The sequence below is a fragment of the Eleutherodactylus coqui genome, chromosome 1 (assembly GCF_035609145.1).
Source record: "Eleutherodactylus coqui strain aEleCoq1 chromosome 1, aEleCoq1.hap1, whole genome shotgun sequence".
Lineage (NCBI taxonomy): Eukaryota > Metazoa > Chordata > Amphibia > Anura > Eleutherodactylidae > Eleutherodactylus > Eleutherodactylus coqui.
The window spans coordinates 334,965,502-334,990,954 of NC_089837.1; the positions used below are offsets into that span (position 1 = coordinate 334,965,502).

Below are 25,453 nucleotides of genomic sequence, written 5' to 3' on the forward strand. Positions count from 1 at the left end.
TTTTCCAAAAAGCACCTAAAAGACGCTCAGACTGTCAGAAACAAGATTCTTTGGTCTGATGAAACCAAGACTGGCCTCCATTCTAAGAGTTATGTCTGAAGAAAACTAGGCACTGGTCATCGTCTGCCCAATACCAACCCTACAGTGAAGCTTGGTGGTGACAACATTATGCTGCATGGGTGATTTTCAGCAACTGGATAGGGAACTGGTCAGAGCTGATGGAAAACTAAATGGAGCAAAGTACAGAAATATTGTTAATGAAGCTTGATCCAGAGTACAAGAGATTTCAGACTGGACAGAAGGTTCTCCTTCCAATAAGACAATGACCCTAAGCACACAGCCAAGACAACACAGGAGTGGCTTGGGGACAACAATCATGTCCTTGAGTGGTCCATCCAGGGCTCTGACTTGAACCCAATCAAACATCTCTGGAGAGATCTAAAAATGGCTGTCCACAGACAGTCCCCATCCAACCTGACAGAACATGAGAGGATCTGCAGAGGAGAATGGCAAAACATTCCTAAATCTGGGTGAGCAACCTTTGTGGCATATACCCAAAAAGACTGTAATTTCTGCTAAAGGTGCTTCCGCTAAGTACAGGGTCTAGATACTTATGTCAATGCAAAATGTTTTTCTTTAAAATGTACAAAAGAGTTCTAACTAGAGAGGAGCGAGTATACTCGCTAAGGCACATTACTCGAGCGAGTAGTGCCTTAGCCAAGTATCTCCCCGCTCGTCTCTAAAGATTCGGGGGCCGGCGGGGAGGAACGGAGGGGAGATCTCTCTCTCCCTCCCGCAACTCATCTGTCACCTGCGCCGGCCCCCGAATCTTTAGAGACGAGCGGGGAGATACTCGGCTAAGGCACTACTCGCTCGAGTAATGTGCCTTAGCGAGTATACTCGCTCATCTCTAGTTCTAACATTCCATTTTCTCTTTGTAGTATGGGGTATAAAGAGTGCAAAATGAGAAACCTGATTTTTTTTTTTTTATTTATACAAGGCTACAAAATAAAATGTAAGAAAGTGAAAGCGTCTGAGGACTTTCTGGACCATATACATATATCGAGAGGGAGAGAAAAACTTACGTACCTACCAGTTTTCTGGGGAATCTATGTCCTGGCTGGAAAGGGGTTCTCGCGAATGGAAGTAAACTTATGTTCTATGGATGGTGCGGGTTTAGAAGCCGAGCCTACACCATCCGCAGCGGGAGCCAGTGAGAACACCAATCCCCACTGTTAATCCCCGACATGCTACGATCAATGTTGACTGCAGCATGTAAAGGATTCACAGAGGGATTTGAGCGATCACAGGCCATGACAGAACCAAACGCCACTATCTGTTGTTCAGTTGCTAGCAACCCATTTGCCTTCCGCCATCGCAGAGGGCCAATGGGTTGCCGTGGCAATCAGACAGTGGCATCTGGATCTGCCATGGCCTATGATCACTATGAATCGCAATAATGCATTGCATTACATTACAGAAACACTGCAATGTATTATCAGAGCGATCATAGGATTTCAGGTCCAAGTCCCCAACAGGGACATTAAAAAAAATAAAAAAATGTTCACAAAAAATTAAACAAATAAAAATGGTTAAAGAAACGTAAAAAAAAAATAATACAAGAAAACACGTTTTTTGCACACTTTTCACTCTTTGCTTAAAAATAAAGACTTTTGAAATGTGGATATCAAGGTATCCAAAAAATCATCAGATCCTTAGGGCCAAGGTAAGTCAGGTCACTAAGGGGTTAAACCCCTTTCCTCCCCATGACGTAAGGGTACGTCATGGGAGCGGGGTACTTCCCGCAAAATGACATACCCTTACGTCATAGGGATAGCGCGAGATCATATCAGATCTCACGTAATCCCGCAGCGGGAGGCGGCTGTCACTAGTAGCCGGCCCCCCACTGTTAACCCCTTCCCCATCGCGATCTAAGTAGATCGCGGCAGGGAAAGGGTCACAGAGGGAGCGTGCTCCCTCTGTAACTTCAGACGGCTCTCGCAATGTTATGGCGAGAGCCCGGCTGGTTGCTATGGCAACAGGACACCAGATACCGGTGTATTGTATTACCATTGCCTAAGATCGCTGTAATAAGTGATAAGGCATAGCAGGAGCTGTGCTGCAGTGTAAGTCCCTATGAGGGACACAGATGGTGTAAAAATAAGAGCAAAATAAAGTAGAAAAAATAAAAATGTTAAAAAAAAAAAGTTTAAAAAACCCTTTTTTTCTGCTTTTTCTAAAAAAAAAAAAAATTTTTAAATCCCACATATTTGGTATCGACGCGTCCAATAAATTGAACACGCTTTTTATCCTGCACGGCAAAAAGGGTTAAAACAACATGCTAAAAAACAGAGGCAAAATACAAATTTTTAGCATTTTGCCTCCCAAAAAACGCAATTAAAGTAAAAATATATAAGAATTTTGGTATCGTTGTAACCGTACCGACCCGCAGAAAAAATGTAGTGTGTCATTTATGTTGCATGAGTTTTACACTATAGTCTATGTACCCAAAAATGGTACCAATAAAAACTGCAGTTCGTCACGCAAAAAACAAGACCTTATATGGGCGCGTTGACGGAAAAATAAAAAAAAGTTATGGCTTTTGAAAAATGGAGATGAAAAAAATATCAAAAATTGTTTGGTTCTCAACGCCAAAATAGGCCGTGTTCTTAAGGGGTTAAAGAATGCAAAGATGAATAGTTACATACTTAAAAGGACACATTACACTTTGGAATACAACAGGTAGATAAGTCACAAAAAGAGCTATATCTATTACATTAGTGCCCTCTGCTGACGGATGGAAGAAGGTTCAACAGGAAAGGAAAATCCACCTGATTGATCTCATGAGTAAATTCAATGATGCTTTAAGTAAAATATCCATCTTCTTTGTGAGTGCAAGTTCAACCGAGGAGAACACAGAGCCTTAGGAAAATGGTACTACTCTATTAAATCCTCCGGATAGGTCATCAATGCATAACTGGTGGGGATCTGCCACTCAGACTTCATGCAGATCAGACGATATCGGGCTGTCACTAAGGACATAGCCAGTAGCAGGCAGCTCTGTCTATAGTGCAGCAGCCCGGATTGGTAATGCAGGCGCAGCTCTTATTGCAATTAAGTGGGGAGCCATGCCTACAATACCAACCCAGGTCACTGCACTACAGACAGGGCGATCTGTTTCCTACACTATCTGTACTGACAGCAGCGATGTCAGGAATCATTTGATCAGCAGGGATCTTCACTGGCAGACTCCGTATGATTATCTACTGATAACCTATACTCAGTATAGGTTATCAATGGAACTTAAAATAAGAGAACACTTAAAACACACATCTTAATGAACGAAAGATGGGAGGCAGAGTCAACCTTCCTGAACCATGCAGAGATAGAATCTGCGACCTTCAGGTTGTGAGCGAGAGCTTAGGACTGCATACTACTACCTAACACTGCGCCATACGAGGCTCATATACTCTCCTCATGTAACAGCACATATCTTGGTATCTGCTCCATGCTCTTGAGACTGTGCTGGAAGACACAGCAAACCTTGTGGATGTCCATCCTGGTGCAGCAGGAATACCTGTGCTACCTGATTAGGCTGCAGGTATCACTTCATACTACCTGTAGGGACAAGGACACTAGCCCAACTACAGAAGAATCAGGAGAGAGTAATTACTTGTGGACACCACATCCCAAACCATTCCCTTATTGGGGTTGTCTTGCTGTTGCCTCTCCAGAACATCTGTTGTCTCATTCGCTTCAAGGCAGGTGAAATTAGTTCACAACCGCTGATGCTTCCTAACTGGACAGATTGATATCCCTGAAGTGTAAGAGACTTGGAATTATAGTGTGATGCCTAAGGTCGCCTGCAGACAGCCGGGACAGATCCCTGCGACTCACTCGCTCCCGGTGTCTCCTCTTTGCGCTGTGTTCCGGCTGCCGCCCAGCCGGCGCATGCACAGAGTGGAGTCGGTGGGTGTTTACAGACGTTTCTGTGTGGGTCTCTGCGAGACCTGCACAGAAATAGAACATGCCACGATTTGCTTTCCGTGTGCGTTTTCACACGGACAAATCGCGGCTGTGTGCATAGGATTGCGTTTTGCAATGCAATCCTATGCAGGTGGTCACGGGCGTAAATTCTGCGGGAAATCCGGCCGTGGAATTTCCACCCGTGTGCAGGGGGCCTAAGTGTTCCCTTAATGTTTTGAGCAGTGTACTTCATGTATACATTAAGAAAGGCCCTGACTCCTTACCTTTGAATGTTGGGCTATAAAGTCTGGAAGGACAAGCATCTGTGCAAGCAGCTCAGCATAGCTATGGCAGTTGACGTAGTGAATGTGTGACAGTATGTGGTTGAGAGTGAACCTCTGCATAGCTATTTTCTGGTCTAAAAAACAAACAGAAAAAAATAAATCATAATATGTATGCTAAAGGTCTTTTTAAGTAGAAGTAGATTAGCTTTATTTGCTGAAACATTTCAGGCCTCACGCACACAGCAAGTCCGGATTTCGTCTGCAGAATGTGGCCCTGACTGCGGCGGGGAACCCTTCTTTGGCGGAGTCTGCGCGGATCTCTTTTCTTCCAGCCCCTCTGTACTTCTGATGGTCCACACGGCTCGCCGTTGAACATATGCAGTACAGATTTATTTTTTTTAACTCCTGCTTTTCCAGCGGAATCCATGGCTCGTCCGGAATCACAATTGCGGATGGGCTGCGGATCGGACAGCTTCCATTGACTTCAATGGAAGTAGTCTGTGTGAGAACTGCAGGAAAATGAAGCTAGCTGCGATTTTTCATCCACGAGCAGAAATTGCAATTGATTTCCACTCGTGGGCATGAAAAAATCACTTTGCCATAGCATACTATGGAGAGTTATTGCCGCTGAAATCGGAAGCGGACGCCCACCCCGGATTCCGCAGCAAAAATCTGCCCGTGTGCATGAGGCCCTACGGTGTGTTTTTATTCATTTTAATCGTAACATTTTGTCAAGGTGTTTTTCCAACCCTTTTTGAAGTCTGGAGAAACCTGTGGAGAAAATACCTAAAAACAAGATTTGGTAAGAACTTACCGTAAAATCTCTTTCTCGTCTTGTTCTTTGGGGGACACAGCTCTGACCTTGGGTATAGCTTCTGCCACTAGGAGGCGACACTAAGCACAAAAGTGTTCACTCCTCCCACTAGCTATACCCCTCCTGCAAGCAGCATGCTAGCTCAGTTTGTGTGCAAGCAGTAGGAGCAGCCAGTAGGATACAACATAGATAATTAGCAACAATACTCACGAACTATAACTCATTCCAACACCGTGTGCGACTGCACCGAGGTCCCTCCCCTAGGGAGTATACGTCACAGTTCCGATACCAGACTGGGTGGGTGCTGTATCCCCCAATGAACAAGACGAGAAAGAGATTTTACGGTAAGTTCTTACCAAATCTTGTTTTCTTGTCTGTTATCATTGGGGGACACAGCTCTGACCTTGGGACGTTCTAGAGCAGTACCCAAGGGGGCGGGAAAATATAAGGCGTCGCATGTGTAAGGACGCAATCTGTCCTTCAACTGCGACCAGCGTTAATGGATGGCTAGGTATCCCGCATGCTCAGACAGAGCCTAAAGGGGCCTAAATAACAGCCCCATCCACCCTCTGAGGGAAGAAAAAAACAGAACCCATACAAGGAGCTTCCGACGAGGCACACGGCTTCCAAATAATACGGCCTGAGAATATGACCTTGCTGGCATAGTAACCCTGAATTGCTGCAAGACAGAGTCATTGTAAGGAGTCCACTCTGGAAAAGCAGGGATCCAGTCGGAGTTGCCGGAATTACCGGCAGCGCGCCAGCGTGACTGAAGCATGCTACCTGCACGAGGAACTCTGGCGTAGTCAACCGAGAAACCTGCCCTGGAGCGTTCCCTGGAACTACCGAGAAGGTGCCCACCGATACCTCACCGAAGTGGATCCTGATACCGGCGGTAGGCCATACAGCGGGTAGATAACAACCGTTTCCTGTACCATCCGTACCCAATAGGCATCCGAAGATGAAACTGTGGAGCCATAGGCGCCGAAACATCAGGGTTGTGGACCTTCTACCAGGCAACTTAGTTGTAAGTCAGGTCCCGTATACCTCCCGGTATTCAATCTCACCTACACCGTCCCTCCGTGATGAAGGGACATTCGACTCCAGACGCCAGTGGAGAAACGACCTGTTGAGATATGCAACCGTCTCATGCTGGACTCCTGTGTTGGCCACAGTTGGAAGGCCTGCCGTATGACCTTGATGCTGTATATGCTGACAGCCTCCGTCCATGGCGTCGGCTGTCTGATTAGCTGTAACTTGAAAAAGGGTCGTGAGAGGAAAAAGTTTGGTTTCATGATTCTGCAACAATGCCTACGGCGTCCGCCTCTGCATGGCCCCATGGGCTAGCGAGGACTTCTGCCCATTTCGTGATCAACTAGGGCTGGCCCCGTGCTGGGATGCAATGTAACCGTGTGACTCCACTGGGTACAGAAAAATTGACCGCACAAGGCAGCAAGGGTACACTGGTCCGAGACTCACTGATCCCTTTGAGGAAACCTCCACAGTAGGGATGGAGGAACCCTAAAATTGCAGACAGTACAAGTATGGACTGTCTTACGCTGTCCTGCAAGTCATAATGCAGGGAGAACAATGCAGGAGAGTCGCAGCGAGTCGCTGGATCTGTCAGTCTTAACCCCATTGGACGTTTTAGCTTCCTATACACAATCAGTCTCGCAAGCGACTAGGAGGGCTCTACACCTGAACCGACACTAGCGACCGTTTAGAATACCGAGCACTCCTACGGTCAGTCTCCCCATCCCCAATGGGAGAAACGTGTTCTGCACCCCACCAGGGTCCGCAGGAGCTGTCTCCTGCAGAGGGCTATCCACGTCCTACTGACACGGCTGTAGAACTAGCAGTCCATGATTCCTAGAGAGTACACATGCCTTGTAGTTCAGAGAACGCCCGAAAGAAACGAACTCGGCATTACAAAGTGCCGCCGGAGGGGTGCCCCGCGTCACTTCTGTCTGTGGTGGGGGCCTAAAAAGTATGCGGCTCTTCTGTCATCGTAGATCGCCCTAAGTTGCCTGTAGGAAGTTGCAGGTGGTCACTCCAGGGAGGCTAGCCGTTATGAAAAACGTCTGAAGCGTAAGCTTCTGTGGGGTGGAGGCGAATACGACGTGTTCACAGAATTCCTGAGAATAGTATATTCCTCAGAAGGGTACCACAAGACTTAGCCAGACCGAAGTAAGCCCAACGGCTGTTTGACTTCCTTAAGAGTTTTGGCCTGCATACTGCTGCCTTAACACCTTGCTCCACACAAGGCCCAATACATGTTGTCCATAAGGTGACTAATTTTTGGGGGGAATGCAACTCTCGTCCAATAGCGAGACCCCATACTGATGTGGTACTAGCCGGACCCTGTCCGCGTGCTATCCCGGCATCGGACACAGCGGTCTGGTTGCCTGCAGGAAAAAGCGGGGGGCTAGCTGTAAAGCCAGGGCAACCCGGTCAGGTCTAACATCAAGGCCGGGGTACCGCTGATAATTAGCTTGTAGACCAGTACGGCAGCAGAGAGCGCACTTGATATGCGGCTCTGTCCCGGACTGCGACTCAGGGTGCAGGAAACTACTGAGGGGACGAAGCTGACTCCTGCTCAAACCAGTGTATGCGCTGTTTCGGGGATGGAAGTACCCTCGGTCTCAGCCGCCTGGGGTACTGCAGACAAGCACCTTGAACCCTGTTGTACGTAGGGCAAGATATTCTCCAGCTGGATGTAGTCTCGTTCCTTAACGAGCGCGCACATAGTATGTGACCCTTGCGGGCCGCTGTCATCGTGTCCTCCTGGACACGGACACTGTGGTGCGATTGTCTGTAGAGGAGTTCAACCAGATTCGGGACAGACATGAGGAAAAATGAGTCCAGAAACTCCCTGTGCGATTACTGACAAGAGATCGCATACTGTTATCTGTAAGACGAGATTCTCTCTGCTTAATCTCGAACTACAGCGCGACCGCACTTGGTATGTGGCTCTGGCCGCCCCGCCAGCATGCCCTCCTGGACGCGGACACTATGGTACATGTGGCCGCGGGGGGAACCACAGGGGAGCTGCCGACATGTAAGGCTCAACCCGGTGCGGAGCCGACATGGGGAATGATGAATCCAGTCAGCGAGCCCAGAGTAATGCTGACAAGAGTTCGCACACTGTTGTCAGTATATATAGAGCTGTAGCGAGAGCGCACCTGGCATGTGGCTCTGGCCGCCCTGTCCGCGTGTCATCCTGGAATTAGACACCGCGGTACTGCTGGCTGCAGGGGACTGCAGGGGGGCAATGGGGGAGCTTCCGTCAGGCAACGCTCAACCCGGTCCGGAGTAGATATGGGTAGCTGTGCGGTATTCCTTCTGTATGGAAGGGGTAATAGGGGCGCTATCAGCGACCAGGGAGCCACCGATAGTCTGTGTGTAGTACGGAAGGGGTCCCAGTGACCTCAATTTCACAGAGAGGATGGCGTAAGGAGTGGTCAGCTGCTGCCTGCGGCCAAAGCGGGTCGCACAGTAGCATTATATGCCAGCCTATGGCAATCGAACGCCCGAACATCGCGAGCTACGCAATCTGTTCAGTAGCAAGGCAATGGTGGCCGTGCAATACGGTTATCCACCAGCCGTCCTGACCGGCGGCAATGCACGCAGGCAACATGTGACCAACGCTGCTGTAGGGGGCGATGCTGGTGCACAACCTCTAAAAATCGCGTGGCCTGTTCTGCTGCGCGTGGCGCCGAGAGCGTGGGCGCTTGAAGGTGATTTTAAAATGTCCCTGCGCCGACACGGAGAGTGGGGCCGGCAAACCGGCTGTGCGGCGCTACAGAAAGAGGGACGCGGGGCACCACGGGTAGTCGCCCGCTAGGCGGGGAAAATACACACGCCCGCTAGGTTGGGAAAATACACACGCCCGCTAGGCGGGGAAAATACACACGCCCGCTAGGCGGGGAAAATACACACGCCCGCTAGGCGGGGAAAATACACACGCCCGCTAGGCGGGGAAAATACCTACGCCCGCTTGGCGGGGAAAATACATACGCCCGCTTGGCGGGGAAAATACATACGACCGCTTGGCGGGGAAAATACATACGCCCGCTTGGCGGGGAAAATACATACGCCCGCTGGCGGGAAAATTCAAACGCCCGTTGGCGTCTGCATGCCCGGCCGACGGCGCGAGGAGCCCCTGCACGAAACGAGCAGCAGGGCCGCTTGAAGGTGATTTTAAAATGTCCCTGCGCCGACACGTCGAGTGGAGCCGGCAAACCGGCTGTGCGGCGCTACAGAAAGAGGGACGCGGGGCACCACAGGGTAGTCGCCCGCTAGGCGGGGAAAATACACACGCCCGCTAGGCGGGGAAAATACACACGCCCGCTAGGCGGGGAAAATACACACGCCCGCTAGGCGGGGAAAATACACACGCCCGCTAGGCGGGGAAAATACACACGCCCGCTAGGCGGGGAAAATACACACGCCCGCTAGGCGGGGAAAATACACACGCCCGCTAGGCGGGGAAAATACACACGCCCGCTTGGCGGGGAAAATACACACGCCCGCTTGGCGGGGAAAATACATACGCCCACTTGGCGGGGAAAATACATACGCCCACTTGGCGGGGAAAATACATATGCCCGCTTGGCGGGGAAAATACATACGCCCGCTTGGCGGGGAAAATACATACGCCCGCTTGGCGGGGAAAATACATACGCCCGCTTGGCGGGGAAAATACATACGCCCGCTGGCGGGAAAATTCAAGCGCCGGTTGGCGTCTGCATGCCCGGCCGACGGCGCGAGGAGCCCCTGCACGAAACGAGCAGCAGGCACGCGCCGGGACCGCGGCAACCCCAGCGCAAGCCGCAGCCGTCATCAACAGGCGCGGGCGGCCGGTGGCACATCAGCCGCCATCAGCCGCGCATCAATCAGCACACCGGCAGTACGGGCGGCCCAGTGGCACATCAGCTGGGCTGCCCAACACAGCAGCCGCGGACGGCCCCAACAAAATGGCCGCGGCCGAGTCCGGCTGGTAGTGCCTAAGCCGCAGCAGCCCTGGAAGCGGGCGACCGCCAACAGCACATCAGTCGCGGTCACACTGCGCCAAGTTTAAAAGGGCCGCCCACTATACCGCCGCGGCACATAAGCCGCGGGCGCCCACCAAGACAGCCGCGGGCGCCCACCAAGACAGCCGCGGGCGCCCACCAAGACAGCCGCGGGCGCCCACCAAGACAGCCGCGGGCGCAGCATAAACATCGGTGCTGCGGGTGCATAAGCCGCAGCCGCCCTGTAACAGCGCAGCAGGCGGCATAACTAGCAGCGCGGCTAACAAGCAGCGCAACGGGAAACAAAGTAGCGCAGCAGGCGGCATAGCAAGCAGCGCAACGCACATCGGGCGGCAATAACAAAATAAAACCACATACTTACCTCTTGACTGAGGTAGGGTGGCACCCGGGCTCCTGCAGAGCTTCTCCCCATCATCGCCTGCCTTTGATGAGGCAGTGGATGCCGGACCATAAATAAGGGGGGCTCTATGGCTGGCGGGTCACACTCAGTTTGGTGGCCGAGTGTGCCTCCTTTTCTTCAGAGGGGGCCTGGCAGACAACAGAGGGCTACATATCACCTCTGTTCGCCGCCCTCGGCGGGTTAACGGGGAGAGTCCTGCCTCCCCGTTATGCCCTGGCCTTCCGGGAAAAAAAATGGAAAAAATGCAAAAGAAAGAAAGAATAGTCTCAGCAGGAGAGACAGTCCTGCCTCCTAGACACTAAGCAAAAAACTGAGCTAGCATGCTGCTTGCAGGAGGGGTATAGCTAGTGGGAGGAGTTAACACTTTTGTGCTTAGTGTCGCCTCCTAGTGGCAGAAGCTATACCCAAGGTCAGAGCTGTGTCCCCCAATGATAACAGACGAGAAAAGAGTCTCAGGCTGTCTTAATGACAGACCTTTTTGAATTAGGGTATGAGATGCCATATAATAAGATGCGTATAAAATAGCACCTTTAGTGCTTATTCACATGAAAGCATTTGCACAGCGAATTGCGCAATTAATACGCAGTGCGTAGAACCCATTGATTCAAGTGGATTGGTTTACAAGAGCCTATTTTGTGTATGCATATTGTTCGCATAAAAAAATACACAGCTTGTTCTATTTTCATGCATCTTGCGCACAAACATGGCATATATTAAACGATTTTAACTTAATTGCCCATTGAAATGAATGGCAGCATGCTTGCGTGTTTTTCTATGCACACAAAAAAAAATACAGCACAACGCACAGATATGCGCAAAAACTCTATGCCCATCGTGCAAATACACAGTGTAAATGCGCTTACATCTGTATGAAGCGACCAAAAACTGCTTATGGTTGAAACTCCGCCCAACCGTGGCAGCCAACGGTCGCACAGTCATGCCGATAAAGTTGGCAAGATCGTGCAGTTATTAGCAGCTGTGGCTGAGAGCAGTTTTTGCTGCATGAAAAGACAGTCCCATTTTGAAGAAGTTGTAGGTTCTGTCAGGTGATCTCTTTCTACCAAACGACAAAGAGGGAAACCCTATTTAGCACAAAGCATAGACTTTGCATTGGCCCGCTATTGGCGCTTATTTCAGTGGACCTACAAGCAGCATCTGAGCATGCACCCATTTGAGTGACTACAGATATACACTGAACGACCACTGCATTAGGAACACATACTCAATAACAGCCTGTTGAACCTCAACGGTGCGCCCATGGGATACGGCTTCAAGCTATTTATGCCAGATGTGAACAAAGCTATTCATGTGGTTCAGCAGCAAATCAGACTATTCACTTCAGACAACCTTCCGCCATGTTCCAAGGTCCACTAACGCCTTTCCTGGGCCCATGCAAGCTTTGTTGGCAATGAGGCTGGGTAATCAGGGGCACCTTTGTCAGTCTTCAGCTATTGAAACTCAGTCAACGTAGGCCATGCCGTATGGCCATTGTGGACATTTGTCTAACTTCCCTGCTGGTCAGTTGGGAGAGAAAGAGAGAGATCTCCCGTAAATCTGCCTCGGGGCTTCCACATTACAAGCCCATCTGACAGGTTTATGGGATGTCACCAGGCCTTCTGGCCAGGCGGTGTCACCTGTCAGATGCTGCGGTGTTAGACTACAGGAACAGCAGTCCTGTACCATGGTGAGTATATTACTTTTATACAGTTTTGGGCATGGGAGACCCAAAACTATATAAAAGTAATAACTCAGAAAACCCCTTGAATTGTAATAGCAGACGGTTAAAAAACAAATGTAATTGTGAAACGATACATAACTAAAATTAACCTGAGATAATCTCTATAATACAATATTCATGTGCATTGCTAAACTGCTTTGTTTTAGGTATGAGCTAGTAAAAGAAGACTATACTGGAGTAAATAGAAAAAGCATATATTCCGCTATGTGAGTACAGCAGTCATTTCACGTATTACTAGCCCAGTGCTGGACATCTAAAAAAAAACCGCATAAAACATTTTTCCTTGGTGCTGCCTGATAAATACATTTTATCCATACACACCATCCTGTTGATGAGCCTGTGTTATAAGGCTGCAGTGCAGAACACAAGCATTGGCAACATCCACCAGTCTTTCCACTAGAAGGCTGTTCTCTGTGTCAATGTACATCGTCTCACCATCAACGCCTCCAAAGCACTCAGGGATCTGCACATCAACAGCAAGCTGCATGCTGAAAAAGACAACCACGGATTAGAAGAAGTGGAGATACAATGCGTATAACGTGCACCCAGATGTAAAATGATTCTCGTTCCTAGATGTGATAAAGAATAGTAGCGAATTACAACTTGCAAATAACTAAAGGGTTAGCATCTGAATTCATTCCAGTGTCTTCAATCAGATCCCTCTCTCTCCCTCTCTCCCCCCTGCTCACGCTGCAACTCACCTGTCACCCGCGCCGGCCCCCGAATCTTTAGAGACGAGCGGGGAGATATTCGGCTAAGGCACTACTCACTCAAGTAATGTGCCTTAGCAAGTATACTCGCTCATCTCTATTAATAAACAACAATTTACCATGTCTGCACAGAACAAATCTGAGAAACAAAGTGCGCAACTGTGAAGATTCTGAACATCCACCTAATATAGTGAAGCCTCCTAGTGCATTGATTCCTATTGGCTGGCCTGAATCACAGCAGTTCCTACTTACAAGAGGTTTCTGGTGCTGGGCATACATTAAAGGGGTTGTCCCCGGGGGCGGAGTCTGACCGGCGATGTAGACGGCCGCAACTCCGAGCAGCTCCCAGAGAACCCGGTAAAAGATCCTGTCAGCGGGACCCAGAACGGCCGAAAAACGGCCACAAGTAAAGAGACAGCACAGCGGAGACCATCGGAGAAGGAGCGGGCACTAGAGGAGAAGATGCCGCGCGGCAAAGAGCGGGGAAAGATAGAAGAAGCCGGCGGCCGCCAAAAACAAGATGGCGCCGGCGGGAGAGAGCCGCGGACACTCATACCGCGCCTCAGTACAGCCAACACGGAGGCAGCGAGGAAACTAGCACGGTATGCCAGGGAGGAGAGAGATAGAGAAGAAGAGGAAATAAGCCCGGGGCAGCAGAGGGGAGACACAGAGGAGCGGGGGAGCCCACAGATAAGAAAGAAAACGGCGGGAGCGGAAAGAGAGGAGGGAGCCATATGCCAAGAAGACACAGTAGAGGGGAGAGGGGGCAAAGCAAGCAGAATAACAGACCCTGATTTAGAAAAAAGCAAGCAAAACAGTACTGCACAAACACCTGAAAATAAAAGACAAGACACTGTGCCCAAAATGATAAACTCCAGCAGCAGAGAAATAAACAGTACAAACACAGAAAAATACTGCCTGCAGGATGATGCAAGCAACATAAATGAAACAGACCAAGAAATACAAGATGGCATGCGCATCACAAGCATACCTGAAAACAGGGCACAAAAAGGCATAGATAATGCAAGAACATGCAATAAAAGTACACAAGACAAGACAAATAATATGAGTACTACAGACAACCGCATGCAAAACAGCAAAAACTATGCAAGTACAACCGCCAGCTGCGCACAAGATATCATAAATAACGCAGGTGACCCTGACACAAATAACCAAGAACCAAAAGATGCAAGAGGCGTCGGAGAACCCACGCTAAAAGACATTTTTGGAGAAATCACCAAATGCAATGCATCGCTGAATAATCTCAACATGCAAATGGGTGCGATGCAAACGAATGTAAACCTGCTGCGACACGACGTGCAAAAAATAGCAGAGCGTCTGACAGAAACCGAACAACGTGTAAGCGACGTGGAAGACGCAATACAGCCAATGCAACGAGATATGGAGAAAAACCTGCAAGATATACAATATCTACAGAACAAAGTAGACGACCTAGAAAATAGGTCAAGAAGGAACAACGTGCGGGTTGTGGGCCTCCCAGAAAAAGCGGAAGGAAGAAACCCAGCAGAATTCATGGAAACATGGCTGACTGAACTATTCGGAAGAAACATCCTCACCGCGATGTTCGCAATTGAAAGAGCCCATCGTGTCCCCACGCGGCCCCTCCCCCCAGGGGCTCCCCCAAGACCAATGATTATGAAAATATTACACTACAGAGATCGTGACATCATACTCCAAAAAGCCCGCGAGAAGGGCGAAATCCAATTTAATGGCGCAAAAGTCTCCTTCTTCCCGGATTTTTCTATGGAGATTCAAAAGAAACGCGCAACATTTACAGAAATAAAACGCCGACTGCGAAATCTACAAGTGCCATACGCGATGTTATACCCCGCCAAATTGAGGGTGGCGGCACTGGGCGCAACACACTTCTTCGAAAGCCCAAAGGAAGCCGGCACCTGGATAGATCACAACGAAATGGAAATCCGAAGGGGACAAACACAGCGCAAATCACCGCGAAGAGATAATACTTAAAGAAATGTTTAATTTAAGGGACCCCAAAAATTTTTGAGAGGAGCTTCTGGGAAGACAGGACACATCGTTCGGAAGAATGAAGGACTGGTACCCCGATCCGAGTGGAAGACAACGGATCAGTGAGTTATATGTTGGGGATGTTCGTTGTTTGGTCTCTCTCTCGTATGTTGGGGAAATGTTAAATAATATACAGGTAGAAGAGGTAATGATAGGCGGTAGAAACATAGGACAGGGGGGGGTAAGGGGAAAGAATGCTAACATAAATGTACAGATGATAAGAATACTGGAAATAACAGAAATATGTAAGGTAAAAGAAGATACATGCAAATGCTGGAGGCGGAGACGGAGAATGGGTAAAACTGTATGCATATATGTGGGGAGGGATACGGGCGTAATGTTGATACAGAGATATGGATCCTCCCAGTGCGGCTCACTCACAGACATAATAAAGAACAGCAAACACCAGAATATAAAAACCCTGAGGAAGGTAAAGAGCAAGAACAATGAGTAGGAAAGTCAGGATTGTTTCGTGGAATGTGCGGGGCATGAGTGACCAGACGAAACGCTCGGCAATATTACAGGTAATTAAGGAGCAGGGTCCGGCTATTATATGCCTGCAGGAAACGCACCTGTCTAAAGAAACCATAGATACACTCAAAGTGGGGGGAATGGGACAAAACTTCCACTCTACACATACAAGATACTCCAGGGGGGTCAGCATAGTAGTGCACAAAAACATACCGTTTAAATGCCTCGCGCGAAAAATAGACCCAGAGGGCCGATTCATATGCCTACACTGTAGGATATACAATTACACATGTATCCTGGCCTCGGTATACATCCCGCCCCCATATAACAACACAGTAATGCGGCAAATAGTAGGATTTACAAATGACATACCAGATGCCCCAATCCTAATAATAGGTGACTTTAACTCGGTAATTAACCCCGCACAGGATAGACTAAGGACAGAAAATATAAATGAGGAAAGGAACCTAACATCACTGGGCCGATTGTTAAACGAAATATCACTAATAGACATATGGCGAACACGACACCCCACAAATAAACAATATTCATGTTATTCGTCCACACATCAATCCCTATCCAGGATAGACCTAGCAATAGGGAACACTAGGCTATACAGTGACATAACCGCAATAGAATACCTGCCGAGGGTTGTTTCTGATCACTCCATGCTACGCTTAGATCTACAACATAGCAACGCCGCCAACTACACCCAGAGACGGTGGAAATTAAACCCGCACTGGCTAAATCTATTAAATAAAGAAAATGGGAAAATAGCCCTAGCGGAATATTTTGAACTAAATAAAGGCACTACAAGTGTGACGGTCAGCTGGGAGGCCATGAAAGCATACATGAGGGGGGTCTATATACAGCAGATCACACAGGCAAAAAAGGGACACAGAGAGAGAGGGCAGAAACTACAGGTAAAAATGAAGGAAACGGAAGAAAATCACATAAAAGAGAATACCATAACAACATTTAACATATGGAAAGAAGCCCAAGAGGCCCTTAATAAATATACACTAGAAGCAGCGGCCACCAAAAATGGGTTCAGGAAGCAGGCATACTATGAGGAAGGAGAAAGAACAGGGCACATGTTGGCAGTTATAGCCCGAGCACAAACTAGCCCCACATACATTATTGAATTGAAAAACGTACAAGGCGAAATTGTTAGGGACACAGCATCCATAAGAGAGACTGCGCGGGAATATTACTCCTCCTTATACTCCTCAAAGCTGGATAAACCAACAGAACAAATTGAGGAATATCTGGAGGGGATAGCAACACGGAGGCTGACGGAAGAACAGAGAGAATTCTTAGATGCACCAATAGACTTAGAGGAACTACAAGAGGCAGTGAAAGATATGCAAAACAACAAGGCCCCAGGGGAGGACGGCTTCCCCATAGAATTCTATAAACAATACGCAGATATTCTATTGCCACACCTGTTAGAGACAATGGAGGAGGCAGAACAGAAAGGAGAACTACCAAAAACAATGAGAAAGGCCAAAATAACAATTATATTAAAACCAGAAAAGGACCCCCTGTTGATGGACTCATATAGGCCAATATCGCTGCTGAACGCAGACGTTAAAATAATAGCTAAAGTCCTAGCTAATAGACTATCTAGAGTGGCCCCCGCGCTGGTGCACCCGGATCAGAGCGGGTTTATACCAGCAAGATCAACAGCAACAAACATCCGCAGAGTATTCCTAAACTTACAAATACCAGTAGACAACACCGGAGATAGAATCCTATGTTCATTAGACGCAGCTAAGGCGTTTGATAGCGTCGAATGGCAATACTTATGGAAAGTCTTAGAAAAAATGGGATGCGGCACAGCATTTGTGAGACGGGTAAAACTCTTATACACTGGAGTGGAGGCGGATGTAATCATTAACGGGGGGTCCTCAGAGACATTTCCATTATACAGAGGGACAAGACAGGGGTGCCCATTGTCACCTCTCTTGTTCGCACTAGCAATAGAGCCCCTAGCGTGCAAAATAAGAACACACCAGGGAATAACGGGGTTTCAAAGAGAAAACACAGAGGAGAAAATTGCCCTGTACGCAGATGATATGCTGCTGTTCCTGGGGGATGGTGGAGAGTCCCTAGAAACAACTATGCAAACAATAAAAGAATTTGGGACTTTCTCGGGACTATCCATCAACTGGAATAAATCGGAAATACTCCCAATAGATAACCCCGAGATGCAGATCACTAACAGAGAAATAACCCTGAAATTTACACCAACAATTAAATACCTGGGAGTTAAAATCACCAGAAAAGTCAGCGAATACGCAAAAATAAATTTAGAACCACTCATGGAAAAGTGGAAACAAAAGTTACACATATGGCGCAAACTGCCTATGACAATTATAGGAAGAGCGAATTTAATAAAAATGATATGGATGCCGCAACTACTATATCTAATACACAATGCCCCCCACTGGATAACACAAAAATTCTTTTATAAAGTCAGGGGACTATTCAGGGAACTTATATGGGGGGGGAAGACGCCTAGGATTAAATTGGAATTGCTATATAATTCCAAGGAAAAAGGCGGACTGGCCTTACCCAACCCGTTTGCGTATTTCATGGCCTCCCAGCTACAACACCTTAGGGGGTGGGAGACGGAAGAGGTACAGGAAGCCAGTTTCGGGATCCTTAAAGACTTCTTTGATGGGTCACATTTGTTTGAAACTCTGGAATGTGGAACATTTAAAAGAAATGCCCAGAACGCCCCCACACTATTACTTATACACAAAGTATGGTGGAAGACCAGAGATATGCTTGGTATAACAGGCTGCACACAACACACCCCCATATGGAATAATCCACACCTACCAGAGATTAACAAACTACAAGGCTTCCAGGGATGGAAAAACAGGGGAGTCAGAAGGATGGGACAGATACTGGAGGGGGGAGAGCTGAAAACACTTGAACAGCTAAGACAGAACTACGACATCCCTAATAGGGACTTTTACAAATATTTACAGCTTAGGCATGCTGTACAAGCAGAAAAGAGCACGGCAGAGATAACAGTGTCAACAAATGCAGTAGCGGACATAATAGGGAAGGCTACCACCACAGCCGGGAAAATATCTATATTATACTCCTATATACAGGATACGGTCAATGCACACAATCCAATACCAACAAAAGCAAAATGGGAAGCAGACATAGGTCCCATTGAGGAGTCGCACTGGGAGGAGATCCTGCAAATGACACCCAAACTATCTCTAAGTGAAGCGCACAGAATATCACAAATATTCCTAATACATAGAGTTTACCGCACCCCGGCCTTCCTGCATAACATAGGTATAAGAACCTCCCCGATATGTGTAAGGTGCAGGGCCCACACGGCGGACCTAATCCACATGCTATGGAGATGTCCGAAACTGCACAGATACTGGGCGGAAGTACGGGATGCAATAAACGCAGCATTCGGCATAGACATGGATTTCACACCATACGTGTGTATCCTAGGATATACGCATGACCTCGTGTTAGATGATAATGAAAAACTGGCGGTATCCAGACTATTATATATAGCTAGAAAGACAATAGCTCAACACTGGCTAGATGAAGAGCCGCCTACGCTAGGGGAATTCAAAAATAAGGTCAATCAAATTTTACCATGGGAAAAAAGTATATATACTAAACGCAAGACCAGCCAAAAATACTATGATATATGGCTGAGATGGATACACGCCCAGAGCCAGACGAGGAATGATGGAACCAATATATGAGAGGTGGGGGGGTGAGCCGTGTGGGCCGGCACCAACGGGTTGGGGATCTGACCCGGGAGAGGAGAAGAGGTAAATAAGACACAGTAAAACAGGCATATGCCATATATAACATTTATTGAACAAAATAGAGCTGCTCACAAGACTAGTATACTGGAAAAACAAACTAGAAAGAATTGGGAGGACAGGATAAGATAATATAAAGGGGAGAAGGAGAGACCAGACAACGGGCAATGATATACTGCTACCCCTTGTAAGTAGCAAAAACAATCACCGAACCAATAGGATGACAAGAAAAAGAAGACAAAAGAAGATAAGCGGCACGAAGAATGAAGAACAAAGGACGACACTAGAAACTGTTAATACCACCTAAGATAGACTGAGGAGATACAGAGACCTGTCATTTAAAGGACTAAATGTCGAGAGAGAGACTTTAGGGGTGGGGGGAGGGGGGAAGGGGTGGGAGGGGGGGGGACAGGGGAAACAGTTATAAGTACAAAAATGCTATAAAGACATGTAAAAGATGAAAAGTTGAATAAAAATATTTTCAATCAAAAAAAAGGGGTTGTCCCATCTCTAATACTGGTGTCCTATCATCAGGATTGTTATCAGCAGCTGACTGATGGGGGTACGCGGCTCTTAATTCCTGACAATCTGCCGTTTCCCGGGACGTTGTCCTACTGTACAAACCTGCTGGATTGCAGGAAGCAGGCAGCTCTTTACACTGTGCAGTGGCCCAGAGAGGTACTGCAGGCAGAGAGTCCCATTTACTTAAAGGGGTTGTCTCGTGAAATCAAGTTGGGTTCAGCACTTCTGTATGGCCATATTAATGCACTTTGTAATATACATCGTGCATTAATTATGAGCCATACAGAAGTTATTCACTTACCTGCTCCGTTGCTAGCGTCCCCGTCGCCATGGATCCGTCTAAATTCGCTGTCTTCTGGCGTTTTTAGACGCGCTTGCACAGTCCGGTCTTCTCCCTGGTGAATGGGGCCGCTCGTGCCGGAGAGCTGGTCCTCGTAGCTCCGCCCCGTCACGTGTGCCGATTCCAGCCAATCAGGAGGCTGGAATCGGCAATGGACCGCACAGAGCCCACGGTGCACCATGGGAGAAGATCCCGGCGGCCATCTTGGTAAAGGAAGAAAGAAGTCGCCGCAGCGCGGGGATTCGGGTAAGTAATAAACTTTTTTTTTTTTTAACCCATCCCTTGGGTTTGTCTCGCGCCGAACGGGGGGCCTATTGAATAAAAAAAAAACCCGTTTCGGCGTGAGACAACCCCTTTAAGAACACCTGAGCGAACCATAACAAGTATGTAACAGCAATATCTACACAGCAGCATTTTTTACCCCAATAATACCATATGTGTGTTGAGACTTTTAGGAGGGCTTCCTTTTTTATGTGACAAGTTGTATTTTCAGTGGCACTATTTTGGTTGCATATCATTTATTGATCAGCTTTAACTCATTTTTTGGGCAATATTAATGAAAATAAAATAGCAATTCTACAATTGATTTTTGTGTTTTTTCCTCTGACTAGCATGCATTGTAAAGTAACTTTATTCTGTGAGTTGGTACAAACATGGCAATACTGAACACAGTTTGCTTCTTAGTTTTTGGTACGATAACAGCTTGGGCACCAGGACTGTCCAGTACATAGCATTGCAATCTTCTTCTGAAGAGCCACTGTGAAAAGGCATCGAAAAAAAGTCCCCTGAACGCCCACCATAAAAACACTATATGGTAGTCATTAATTAAAGGGAAGCTGTCATGTATGTTATGCTGTGCTCACTGAGGGCAGCATAGAGTAGTGATAGACCTGCTAATTTCACAGTCTGTCATTTATGGGTAATGTGTAGTGATGTTTAAATATTTACAGTACAGTTTCTATATGTTCTCAGCAAGAAATGAGTCTAGTTTATTCATGAAGACCTAGTAGCCCGCCATCTGCTGACTGGCCCTTTTCTAAATATGCAGTGTAAAGGCCCATTTAGACACAACGATTATCGCTCAAAATTCGCTCATCTTCCATCTTTTGAGCAATAATGGTTGTGTCTAAACGCGCAGCCGTCCTGCTAAAAGTCAGCGATCAACCTTATCAGGGCCGCGCACTCAGTTCTCAGCGGGATACAGCTGATACTATTGTTTTAGCTGGTATCCCGCTCGGAGAACAAATCACAAGTATGCAGAAGACAAGCAGTCCAGCTGTCTTCTGCATACCCTGCTCGGAGCACTTAGCTGTATACCAGTTGTGCGGTCCGAGAATAAAACAGCTATATACAAAAGACAAGCGGCTCCGCTTGTCTTCTGTATACCCTGTTCGCAGTGCTCAGCTGTATAACAGCTGTGCGCTCCAAGAAGAAAACAAATGTATACAGAAGACAAGCGGCCCGCAGCTCAGAGCACTCACTTGCATACCAGCTGTGCGCTCAGAGAATAAAACAGCTGCATATAGAAGACAAGCGGCTCCGCTTGTCTTCTGTATACCCCGTTCAGAGCGCTCAGCTGTATAACAGCTGTGCGCTCCGAGAAGAGAATAGCGGTATACAAAAGATAGAGGTCCTGCTTGTCTTTTGTATACAGCGTGAGCTTCATTTATACACTAATAAGCTGTTAAGTAGCTAATTAGCTACTTAACAGCTTATGCAAAGTGAACGCTCAAAACTGTCACTCAAACTGCCGTTGAGCGAATTCTGAGCGATCATCTTACCGTGTAAATGCACACAATGATTAATTCTCAAAAGATGGAAGATGAGCGTATTTTGAGCGATAATCGTTGTCTAAATGGGCCTTAATAGCTAGGAGACTGTCAGTCAGGGTGGACGGGTGCGGCTAGCAGCACCTCATGTATATTCTATACTCCTCTCTTGTTGGGACCTGCAGGAACATGCAGTAAGTTCCTAAATAGCACTGCAAATAACCCCATAAGTGACATCAGCATGTCTCAACTACTCTATGCTGCCCTCAGTGAGCACAGCATAAAGTGCATGACAAGTTCCCTTTAACTGACTCGCATGGAAAACTCGTTTGAGTTGCCTGATCTAACAGTAACTTATTTATTGGTGGGACAACCCATTTAGTCCAAACATGCTGAAGTCTACAATTCTCCTCAATATCCTACTCACCATAAATGTGTTTTCCCCACACCAGGCGGGCCGCATATTTCTGTGACCTTGGACAATGGCACACCCCCTCCAAGACTTTCATCTAGCGCTGAGCAGAATGTTATGATGGACGCTTGAGCTTGTTCCTCCTCTAGTAACGCCAAAGCTGTGTGCTTCTGGGCTGTAGAGGAGCCCCGTTGATTCTCTGGTCTCAAAATCTGCAAGACTTTGACAGCGCTGTCTTCAGATATTCCAGCTTCTGCAGAAAATAAAGTATACATGTCAATCTTCAATAGTGTTTGAAGAAATGGAGCAGGAAATAACCCAACTATTCTGCCACGTTTATAAAGCATCTGGCGGCATTATTTTTTAATGTAATGTAAAATGCTACAGTTTGGGGATGTAGTCTAAATTGTTGAAAATGTAAGTCAAATTTACAGTCACTCCACTTGGGGCAACTCATGTCAGTCTGATGTGATAACTCACAAAAGTGAAAATCACTTTACCTAAAATGATTGTTTTCAAGCTGAAAAACCCCTCTAAAGTGCTGGCCACTAAGAATCTTCCTTCTAATTTGCTGTCCACTGCCTGTTGTCAAGTGATGCCTGACTCTAGGAAGAGAGAAAACAAGATAAATAAGAAGTAGAGGAGAGAGAAGACTTATGCTGCCCGTAGAACGTCATGAAGAACAGAGGGGAGGAGGAGGAAGACAGAAGCAGAGACTCATTCATATGTGACTGCTGGAGCCAATAGTGAGTTATTTACTTTCCCACTGCCACCAAACTCACATCTACACTTCTCTAGTGTCCACCTAATGCTGTTATTTATGTGTGTGTTGTGGAGAGCAGAATCTGTTTTCTTCATATACGATGTATAGAAGACATCGGTATTAGTGTATCTTGACGCCACCAGGAAGTCATGGTGGAGTCAAGACTGACTGTGGGATGACGCCCCCTGTCAGTGATTGGCTGCTTATCAGCTTGGCCTGTAGGTCCTGGAAGGCCACTAACCATTCAGCGCAGCGGGGACGTAGCAGAGAGGAGTCGTCAGGCATCCTGGCTGTGGAGCAGCACATGCGTGGCCAGCCGCCACTTTGGCAGTGGATTAGCGGATGCCAGCCGGCTGTTTGCCCGTCGGAGCAGAAGATGCGTGGCCATAGTCTATTTTTGCAGTGGTGAGGAGGTGGATCAGACACCAAGGAACTAAGAGCCTACAGCGGCTGCCGGCACGTAGCAGTCAGCCTCCGGGCAGCTGGTTGTCCCGCCGGCGGAACAAATGCACGGCCAGCGGCTCGGCGCCGGCTGCCGCAACTCAACACTGAGGCGGCCGCCACCTGGAAGCCGTGGACGGCCACTCCGCTTGCACTGATCGCTGCAGCGTCTGCATTGATGACTGACTGACTGCCTGCCCTGCTGCCTTACCCTAACTTTTACTTCTCACGATTACATGTTAATGCTGCCAGCTTACACCGGTAACACTGAACTCAGCGTCAGCCTAAGACAGCAGGGCAGCCAGTCATCAATGCATACTGTGCTGTTAGGACCTTCGTATCTTGACCCTATCGGGAGCTAGGGTCGTGAGAGGGGCATTCCCCCTGTCAAACCCCTAGCTTCCGGTGGCATCAAGATACACTAATACCGAAGATATAACAACAGGCTTCTCCCACCAGCACAGAGAAAACTGAAAAATAGAGAAGTACCCTGCAGGGGGAAAACTGGGGATAATAACATCATACAATGGACAGAAATACTGTTTTAAACCTCACACACACAATTGTTCCAACCATCCCAGATTTGGTAGGACAGTCCTATATTTTGGAGGCTGTACCTCTGGACACACTGTGCTCAGTATTGTAGAGCGGGGAAGAGTCATGTGATGCTGTACAGGCGCTGTGCAGTCATAAAGGATGAAGAAAGAAGATCAGTGATGACTGAGGTTGATGAGTGGCAGCTCGGCGGTGGGTTGGAGGGTATTAAGTGGAGCTACAGTGAAGCCACTATACCTTAGAGGTATACTAGTACTCTGAAGGGGTGACGGGTGAGGGAGGGGGGTGCTATTACTGTGAAGAAACACAAAGGGGGTGGCTTAGTGTAATTAAAATTTGCCCTGTCATGTGGCGACTTATTCGGAAAAGCCATCTTAAAGTGCAGGTATTCTTAACAATTCTCTATTGCAAAAAGAAGGGCTTTATGCCATTTATATAAATGTCTCGTTTCACCTTAGTGGCACATTTTTATTTAAAAAAAGTCATAAAGCCCTTCATTTACAATAGAGGAACAGAGGGGTACTATGGTTTAGAAGCAGTACTAGAGCATGTGGAAATGAAGGTCAATCCAGAAGTAGAGAGCAATAAAACAATTCTTTTATTTCTTAAATAAAACCCCAGAACATTCCGGGTTGTGGAGTCCAAAAAGACAAAGTTGACTCCATCTACAGTCTGATATGTAATCAGTAGTAATAAGTGTACTGTAGTAGAATGGTGACATCACGCTTAATATACTAATATGCATAGATTTAAGATTTTTATTTGGAAGCTGGGTCTGTACATTCTACCAACTCCGACTCCACCGCCCTGACAAGAGTAGTGCGGTAAATCAGGGAATGGTCTAGGCTCTTCTACACAAGGGTCGTCTTATCGCTCAGATAGCTGCACTAAAACAGCGTGGCTATCTGAGTGTTAAACAGGGTGAACAACTAGCATTTGTGAGCACGTTGCAGCCGCTATTAGTGAGATTGACGCTCTCCCTCTGTGCCGGCTCCCATAGTTTATGGGAGCTGCCGGCGCTGTACCGTCAAAAGATAGGACGTGGTTTTCTTGGGGTGTCAAAAAAACGTTCATCTGAAAGAACCCATAAGTTCTTTTAGATGTGTTTTTTTTTTTTTACGCACCTGCTCATCGCCACAAGGACGCTCGTGTGAAAGAGGCCTTAGGCCTCATGTCCACGGGGAAAATCAGATCCGCTACGGATTCTACATGTAGAATCCGTAGCGGGTCCCTCCTGCCCCGCGGACATGAGGGCTGAAAATAAGAATAAATGAGAATAAACTCACCTCCGATCCGCTCCGTTTCTTCTCTTCGCTGCGGCGTCATCTTCTCTCGTCGCGGCCGGATCTTCTTTCTTCGGCTCGGCAAGTG

The 25,453-nt window shown here is 47.5% G+C and overlaps 1 protein-coding gene across 1 annotated transcript in view; it reads right to left on the minus strand.

The window, feature by feature from the left end:
- RAD51C (RAD51 paralog C) overlaps positions 1-25,453 on the minus strand; it is a 68,661-nt gene that overhangs the window by 39,100 nt on the left and 4,108 nt on the right. Inside the window, exons 2-4 of the mRNA XM_066575867.1 lie at positions 22,339-22,576; positions 12,557-12,723; positions 4,251-4,384 (exon numbers count right to left, since the gene is read on the minus strand). Coding sequence (XP_066431964.1) covers positions 4,251-4,384; positions 12,557-12,723; positions 22,339-22,576 — 539 coding nt within the window. The remainder of the gene's footprint in view (positions 1-4,250; positions 4,385-12,556; positions 12,724-22,338; positions 22,577-25,453) is intronic.